Below are 8,647 nucleotides of genomic sequence, written 5' to 3'. Positions count from 1 at the left end.
CACTGCATAAAAGAGGGGTGGGTCCAATGGTGGGATTCAGCCAGTTCGCACCTATTCGGGAGAACCGGTTGTTAACTTTCCAAGCAGTTTGGAGAACCGGTTGTTGGAAGAAATCCCCTTTTGTTTTTTTCCCACTTTACAGGGCTAATCCTGTAAGGAAGGCAGGAAGGAAACATTCTGGTGTTGCTTCTAGCCTAATCTTTATTTTACCCTGCTTACAGAAACTGCCTCTCCGGTTAACCCTTATGACATTGTCACACCTAAGGCAAAGCGCCCATCGATGTGAGTGACATTGAGTTGGCCACACCCTCCCAGTCACATGACCACCGAGCCCCGCCTGCCCAGCTGGTCATTAGGGCAGAGAACCGCTTGTTAAATTATTTGAATCCCACCACTGGGTAGGTCACGTGGGTGATCCATTCGGTGACTGTCACAAGTTACGACAACGATGGCCGTACATCGAAGACTACCAGTATCTGAGGAGCATGTGCAGATATGAATAGGAGCACATCAATGATATAACTGCAGCCTCCGTGGCAGGGACTAACGTGGCCCTTGAGAGCAGGCAGATTGTCCAGCTGGGTTTTGGGCATAATATCAACCCCAAACAAGAGTCGGCTTGAATTATAATTTGGAGGACTATGAATACGCCAAGAAGGAAGAGCTATTTCCAACAATATTTTCCAAGAAGCTTCAGGTCGTGTGGGCCCAGGGTCAACGCATCAGCTTGGGCTATGGGGGAGGGTGCGGTGTCTCCTTAATTACCCCCAGAAGCTTCCCTTTCCTCGGTCATTTCCGCTGCCTTGAAATCCACCCGTGACCTCTCCACTTTTGAAAACACCCAGGGCTCTTGCTGGGATGCTCTGGGACAGTCGGGACATTGTTTGACAAGCTGGAGGGCAAACAAGGGATCCTTTGAGCCATGTGAGAACAGCGGCATCGCAAGGCGGGCGGGAGGCTTGGCCTTTTGTTCCTCCGGCTCCCGAAGAGGCACCAGGAGCCAATGACAAAATCCAGAAACAACATGGGGGTGGGGTGGGGGGTGGGCTGGCACGAAGGCTTCCCAGGGCATTTCTTCCCACCTCTGTCCTTCCTCGCTTGGGTGTGTTTTGGCTTGGAGAGGACATCTGAGAGCCACTTAGTCTAGGTGGCACTGAAGCGGGAGAGAGAAAGAGAGGGAGGGAGGGGTGGGTGGGAGAGAAAGACAGTGAGAGAGAAAGAGAGAGGGAGAGAGGGAAATAAAGAAAAAGGGAGAGAGAGGGAAGAGAGAGAGAGACACGCAGAGAAAGACAGAGAGAGGGAGGGAGAGAGGGAAAGAAAGAGAAAGAGGGAGAGAAGGAGGGAGGGGGAGAGAGAAAGACAGACAGAGAGAGAAAGAGAGGGAGAGATTGAAGGAGAGAGGGTGGGAGAGAAAGAGAGAGGGAGAGGGAAAGAAAAGGAGAGGGAGAGAGAGGAGGAGGGAGGGAGAGGGGAGAGGGAAAGAGAGAGAAAGAGAGAGAGAGAGAGAGAGTGAATTATCTGCTGTGAGGCCTGCTCCTCCTCACTTGAGAAACAGACACCAGGAGCGATGGAAGCTTGCTTGGCAGACCTGCAGAACTGGGAGTTAAGAGAGCGTTTCATTTTATGAGTTGGCGAAGGCCAGCCTGGAGAATGGGATGATTCACTCTGCGTTCTCTCAAGCGATTGCAGCTGTACCCGGGGGAGCCAGAGCAGAAGAGGCTCGGAGGGCACCCCTGGCAACCAGCCAAGCCAAGTGGCGCCTTTGCCGAGATGTTAGGGAGAGGCCAACAGAGTGACACGCAGAATTTCTCAGCCAGCAAAGCATCTTGAAGAAACACACTAGCAAACCATCCCCCCCCCCTTTCATTTTAAGGATCATCTTTTTCTTTCTCCAAATGGCTTTTAGGAAAACATACTTGAAACTTGTTGGCAGAAGCAAATGGGGTTATTTTTCTTGTAGCTACCATGGTGCTGAACTTAAAGTGAGCAACTATTCATGATTGGTTGAGTTATCTACTGTGTATATCTTTGCTCCAACACAGCAGTCATTTTATCACATTAAAAGTTCTGGAGAGCATGGAATGGCATTGAAGGACAGAGGGAAGAAAAATTGTGCATGTTACAACTTTAATTATACATACATTCAGCCACTGAATAATCAGGACTGGGTCTAAGTATGAGACGCCTTTGTCCTGGCATCACCCAGCACTTTTCCACACCCTGAATTATCATGTTCTCTACCCATCATTGATCCAACCGAGACTATTCCAGGATGAAATCTCTCTGTGAACGGTGTCGGCCTCCTATTTGCTGTCTCCATTCATCCATCCACGTCCCCAGAAAAAGAGGTTAGCGGGGAATCCAGCAAGGCACTAAAGCGCTGAGGATTAGAAATAGGGAGAAGAAAGATGATGAGAGACAGTTTTTATTGGCCAACTGAAGTCCTGTAGAAAAAGAAGCCTCAGATTCTCCATGTCTTGTCCACAGATGGTTCAAAATGACCCTCCCCATAGAGATGGATGGATGGATGGATGGATGGATGGATGGATGGATGATGGAATCCATTTTATGCAGAGTTGGGCAGAGTTTTTTTTTATTTGAAGATGGAATGGAATGGAATGGAATGGAATGGAATAGAAACGAAACGAAACGAAACGAAACGAAACGAAACAATGGAATGGGATGGAATGGAATGGAATGGAATGGAATGGAATGGAATAGAATAGAAACAATGGAATGGGATGGAATGGAATGGAATGGAATGGAATAGAATAGAAACAATGGAATGGGATGGAATGGAATGGAATGGAATGGAATAGAATAGAATAGAATAGAATAGAATAGAATAGAAACAATGGAATGGAATGGAATGGAATGGAATAGAATTCTTTATTGGCCAAAGTGTGATTGGAGAATCAATGAATTTATCTTTGGTGCATATGCTCTCAGTGTACATAAAAATACGCTCATCAAGAATCATAAGATGTAACAGTGATAGTCATAGGATACTAATAAGCAATCAAATTATACTAGGAAACAAATAAAACAATATAAATTGTAAAGATGCAAGCAACATGGTTATAGCCATAAGTGGGAAGAGATGGGTACCAGGATGAGAAGAATAATAGTAATACAGTCTTAGTAAATAATTTGACAGTTGTGAGGATCAGTTGTTTAGCAGAGCGATGGCATTCGGGGGGAAAACTGTCCTTGTGTCTGGCTGCACTCAAAATGCACTCAAGCAGGAAGCAACCTACCGTGATCTAGCAAATTGCTACTGTACTTCAAGAAAGGACCAGCTGAGATGATGGCCAATGGGGGTTTCCTTCCCAGAATCGCAGAGCCTGGAGAATGGCAGTTCTGCAACAGGGGAAATAAAATGTCATTTATCTTGCTCAGGAGAACTGTCTCAGCCCAACTGACCAGACTAAGAAATCAATGCCATACAGGTAGTCCTCGACTTACAACAGTTCTTTTAGTGACCAATCAAAGTTACAGTGGCCCTGAAAAAAGTTTTTTTTTTCACTCTTATGTCCATTGCAGCATTCCCCCACGGTCGTGTGATTTACATTCGGATGTTTGACAGCTGATTCATATTTATGATGGTTGCAGTGTTCCGGGGGTGGGGTCATGTGATTCCCCCTTTGGCGACCTTCTGATAGGCAAAGTCAATGGGGAAGCCAGATTCACTTAACAACCGTGTTCCTAGTTTAACAACTGCCATGATTCACTTAACAAAGGTGGCAAGGAAAGTTGCAAAATGGGGCCAAAGTCACTTAGCAAATTTCTCACTTAGCAACGCAAATGTTGGGTTCCATTGTGGTCGTAAGTCAAGGGCGACCTGCATAGGTTAGGACTCCTGCCTCACGTTATGTTCCATGTGAACTAAGGAGGGACTTGGCTAAGCTGTTTTCTATTTCCTTGGTCCAGGCTCAAGTCCCTCTTATCTCACCACTGCCCTGGTAGCAGCCCTTCCTCCTGTCCTTCAGAGCCAGAGATTGGAGCAACTTCTCACAGCCAACTTGCCATGGCCAACTCATCGTAGTCAACTCGTTATGGCCAACGTTTGTCCATGGCCAACTCGCCACTCTTTTGAACCCACATTTCTTCCTCGCATTCCCCAGCTGAAACCCCACTCAGGAAGTATTTGCCCTACATCACTGTACTTGTTAAATAAATCATGAAGATCAGTGGTGGGATTCCAAATCTTTTCCCACTAGTTCTATGAGAGTGTGTTATATGTGTGTGCTTCATGCATGCCACACTCAAAGACTCCCCTCTGTGACAGCACTGGTGAGCTGAGCTGTTTTTCAACAAATCAGCTGAGCTAAAAAACAAGGGAATATAAGATAAGGAACTATGGGGGCAGGAGGGCGAGGCCAGCCAGAGGTGGCATTTGCCGGTTCTCTGAACTACTCAAAATTTCCACTACCGGTTCGCCTGAACCAGTCTGAACTGGCTGAATACCAGCTCTGATAAAGATCAACAAGGCTCTTCTACAATGTCAAAGAGAAGACCTGATCTACCATTTCTCCTCCCTCTCTCACCAGGGTGCATTTGGCCAACCAGAAGTTGCAAAGACGGATGCGACAGTGCAGGTACACTTCTTCAGAATCCGCGATGAAGGTGAAAACGTTGAAGGAGAAGCGTCCCAACAGAGATACTCCATCCTCCTCAATGCGGACTGTGCCATCTTGAGGATTGGGACACCTGCAGAGGGAGAGGTAAGATCAGGCAGAGGAATGAAAGTGGTTGGAAGGTACGATGAGATCAAATATCACCTCCCTGTTTGCCTGTTGCTCACTTGTCATTTATACCATACGGCTAGTCCTTGACTTACAACCACAATTGAGCCCCAAATTTCAGTTGCTAAGTGAGACATTTGTTAAGTGAATTTTGCCCCACCTTATGACCTTTCTTGCCCCAGTTCTTAAATGAAGCACTGCAGCCAATAGGTTAGTAACCTGGTTAGACTGTGGGAGATGTTGCAACAGTCATAAGTCTGAAAAATGGTCATGTGACTTTTTCCAGTGCCATTAAAGCTCTGAATGGTCACAAAATGAACTCTTGTAAGTCAAGGACTATTTGTATTCAGATCTATCTGTCAACCTAATGCCTTTAATAAAGCCTGCTTCTGTATCTTCAACCCAGGACTCCTCAAATTCTGATGAATACATTGGCAAGCGCCCATCACACGTATGGAAAGTTCCTTCATCACAATGAACCATCCTGTAACTTGATTAAATCTACCTTATGTTTTACATGAATTTAACCATCTATCTCAAAGGCAACCAATGCTGTATCTCCTCAACTTTCTGTATTTCCTCTTCCCACAAATCAAAGACTTTGGGGTGACTTTGAATGGTTGATCCCACTAAGTAAAAGTGGGATCCCACCTGCTCTTTCAGATGTTACTAAATGATCCTCACTACTGGAGATGCTAGTGGGAGGACAAGAAGCCCCCTCCATTCCAAAGTATCTGTTTCCTTTCAATTCCCACGAACAGCTTACTGGTTGGTGATGAGATCCCACCGAATGCTGGAGGAAGGATCTCTGTCCGGCGTGGCCCAGCACGAGGACAAGGTGACCACAAAGCGGGTGGGGTCAGCTCCCAAAATCTTGATGCCCACATAGACCCTGTGGTTGACCGTGAGCACAATGGGGCTCTGAGCAAACGGTTTGCTGTACTCTGGGTCTTGGTACAAGGTCATGATGGCCTGGTAGCTTCCTTGGCTGGAGGAGATGGTCATGTTAATGATGCTATCAAAGGAATGCAACAGAAGAGAATTATCACACTTTTTGTCAAAGTTTTGGAGGAAGCGTTAAGGAAACGCTCAAAAATAATTGATTTGTGGGACAAGTGGACAATATCACTAGGATGACACAAGTGATGGGAGAGAGGGAAGAAGAAAATGGTTCAGAAACAGCAGAATGAAGGGCTTGGTGAGACTGAAGAGACCTTTGGTTAGATCCCGTAGAGTTGGTTGAACAGTCCTATAACAATTCTAAAGAAATCTTTCCATCTGTAAATTGGTGTACAGGAATAAGGAGATCCTGGATCAAATTCTGAGCCTTCTTTAATAGATGCTTAAGGCTAAGCTAAATGTCTGGGCAAGAGCTCAAAGCACTAAATTTGCTTAAACCAAACTACTCTGGTGAGGCACAAATGCTGAAAACAAGGGTGGATCAGTGGCTGAGATGCTGAGCTTGTTGATCAGAAAGGTCGGCGGTTCAGCGGTTCGAATCCCTAGCGCCACGTAACGGAGTGAGCTCCCGTTACTTGTTCCAGCTTCTGCCAACCTAGCAGTTCGAATGCACATAAAAAATGCAAGTAGAAATATAGGAACCACCTTTGGTGGGAAGGTAACAGCATTCCGTGCACCTTCGCCATTGAGTCAGGCCAGTCACATGACCACGGAGGCGTCTTTGGACAGCGCTGGCTCTTTGGCTTTGAAACGGAGTTCAGCACACATACACCTTAGGAGTCAGAAACGACTAACACATATGTGCGAGGGGAGCCTTTACCTTTAGCATGAAAACATGACCTGAATTTATTACGGATCAGGAATGTGCAGAAAATGTGGTTACTGATCTTAGGATACGCTGAACAATTTATGGTCCTTCAGCATTTCATACAGCACTTAACCAGGTCAGTTATGAACCTCGTAGCTCCATTTGTAGAACATACTAAGGCTTCACTGTGATTAGATCAACGTTTCTCAACCTTGGCAACTTTAAGACATGTGGACCTCAGCTCCCAGAATTCGTCTACCTGTCAAAATCCACACATCTTAAAGTTGTCGAAGTTGAGAAAACGTGGGTCCGACTTTTTGTAGTTCAGTGTAACTCAGACTATTTGATTAGATCACGATTCGATTTCTTGAGTAACCTTCAAATAGACTCACCGTGTAACCAAAGAAGCAGGATCTGTGAACTCCAGCAATGTATATCATTGTCATGCATTACAACTCACTGCATTCCAGTGCATCAGTTTTTAATCCTATGTGCCACCTAGAGATGCCAGGCCTCAGCGGTGGTTATATCAATATCATAAATAATAGTAAGCAACAATGGTCTATTTTTTTCCCCCAGATTCCAAATGAAAGGAATGGGCTATTTTTGAGGAAGACCTGCCACCCAGTGGTAGAGAAGGAAATTCTAACCACACATGGAATGATCTGGAGATGTTATCTACTCAACATGGGTATGTTGACTCTTCCTCTACTGGTCTCGTTGCTATCGATATTTTTTCCAGTGCTGTGATCTGAAGCAAGGTGCATGGCTGGAGGCCACAGAAGAGAAACTAGGCAGAAACATGAGTGTGAGGTGTGGTAGGAAGGGAAAAGGGGTGTTTGTGTGTGGTGGGAAACAACAAATGAGATTCTTTTTTTACAATACAATACAATAAAATAGGAGAGTTGGAAGGGGCCTTGGAGGTCTTCTAGTCCAACCCCCTGCCTAGGCAGGAAACCCTATACTGTTTCAGACAAATGGCTATCCAACATCTTCTTAAAGACTCCCAGTGTTGGAGCATTCACAACTTCTGGAGACAACTTCTGTTCCACTGATTAATTGTTTTAACTGTCAGGAAGGTTCTCCTCAGTTCTAAGTTGCTTCTCTCCTTGATTAGTTGCCATCTGTTGCTTCTTGTTCTACCCTCAGGTGCCTTGGAGAATAGTTTGACTCCCTCTTCTTTGTGGCAACCTCTGAGATATTGGAACAATGCTATCATGTCTCCCCTAGTCCTTCTTTCTCTTAAGCTAAACATACCCAGTTCCTGCAACCGTTCTTCATATGTTTTAGTCTCCAGTCCCCTAATCATCTTTGTTGCTCTTCTCTGCACTCTTTCTAGAGTCTCCACATCTTTTTTACATCGTGGCGACCAAAACTGAATGCCGTATTCCAAGTGTGGCCTTACCAAGGCATTATAAAGTGGTATTAACACTTCACGTGATCTCGATTCTATCCCTCTGTTTATGCAGCCTAGAACTGTGTTGGCTTTTTTGGCAGCTGCTGCACACTGCTGGCTCCTATTTAAATGTGAGATCCCTCTCACAATTACTACACTGTGAGTACAGTGAACGTGGAAGACACCAGGGAAGTTGAACAAAAGGACACAAAAGTTAAACGTCTGGAGTTTTAATAAGGGAATGAATGCAAGTATAATAGCTGCCCTGGGAAATTTGTCGAGCTGAACTCACTCGCGGATGGGATAAATGACGGATGCCATGGAGAGATTGATGTTTAGCGGGAAAGCACAGGAGAAGCGCAGGAAAAGAAACCGATCTCGGCTGATCATCCCACCGTAGGTGTTCTCCAGATGACCCTGCACCATGTTGGTGTAGATGGCATGGGTTGCATTTACCTACAAACAGCAGGAGGGGAAATGGAACAAACAAAACAGACATTGAAAAACAGGACAACTTCTTGTTGTTGTAACAATATTATCTAGAACTGGGATGGCTAACCTTTTCATTGTCGAGTGCCGCCTGCACCCTTAATGCACTACGCACGCGACCCCCTCACATATCCCTCCCCTCGCACATGTGTGCGACCCCCATGCACGCATCCCTTTCCCCATGCATGCTTGTGCGGTCCATCCACAGGTGCACATGTCTCACGCGTGTGCCGCCATGTGCATGCACAG

General features: G+C 45.7%; 1 protein-coding gene across 1 annotated transcript; it reads right to left on the bottom strand.

The window, feature by feature from the left end:
- Positions 1-2,118: 2,118 nt before the first annotated feature.
- Positions 2,119-8,500, bottom strand: LOC309396717 (pancreatic secretory granule membrane major glycoprotein GP2-like). The gene is made up of 5 exons (XM_081962089.1): positions 8,202-8,500; positions 5,512-5,760; positions 4,548-4,710; positions 3,258-3,360; positions 2,119-2,380 (listed from the first exon to the last, which is right to left on the bottom strand). The coding sequence occupies exons 1-5, from the start codon at positions 8,333-8,335 to the stop codon at positions 2,373-2,375; spliced, it is 657 nt and encodes a 218-aa protein (XP_081818215.1). The 5' UTR covers positions 8,336-8,500; the 3' UTR covers positions 2,119-2,372.
- Positions 8,501-8,647: the final 147 nt, after the last annotated feature.

Source organism: Natrix helvetica (assembly GCF_964273705.1).
Source record: "Natrix helvetica genome assembly, chromosome: 9".
Lineage (NCBI taxonomy): Eukaryota > Metazoa > Chordata > Lepidosauria > Squamata > Natricidae > Natrix > Natrix helvetica.
The sequence above is the reverse complement of the archived record's forward strand: the minus strand, read 5'-3'. Positions and strand labels throughout refer to the sequence as shown.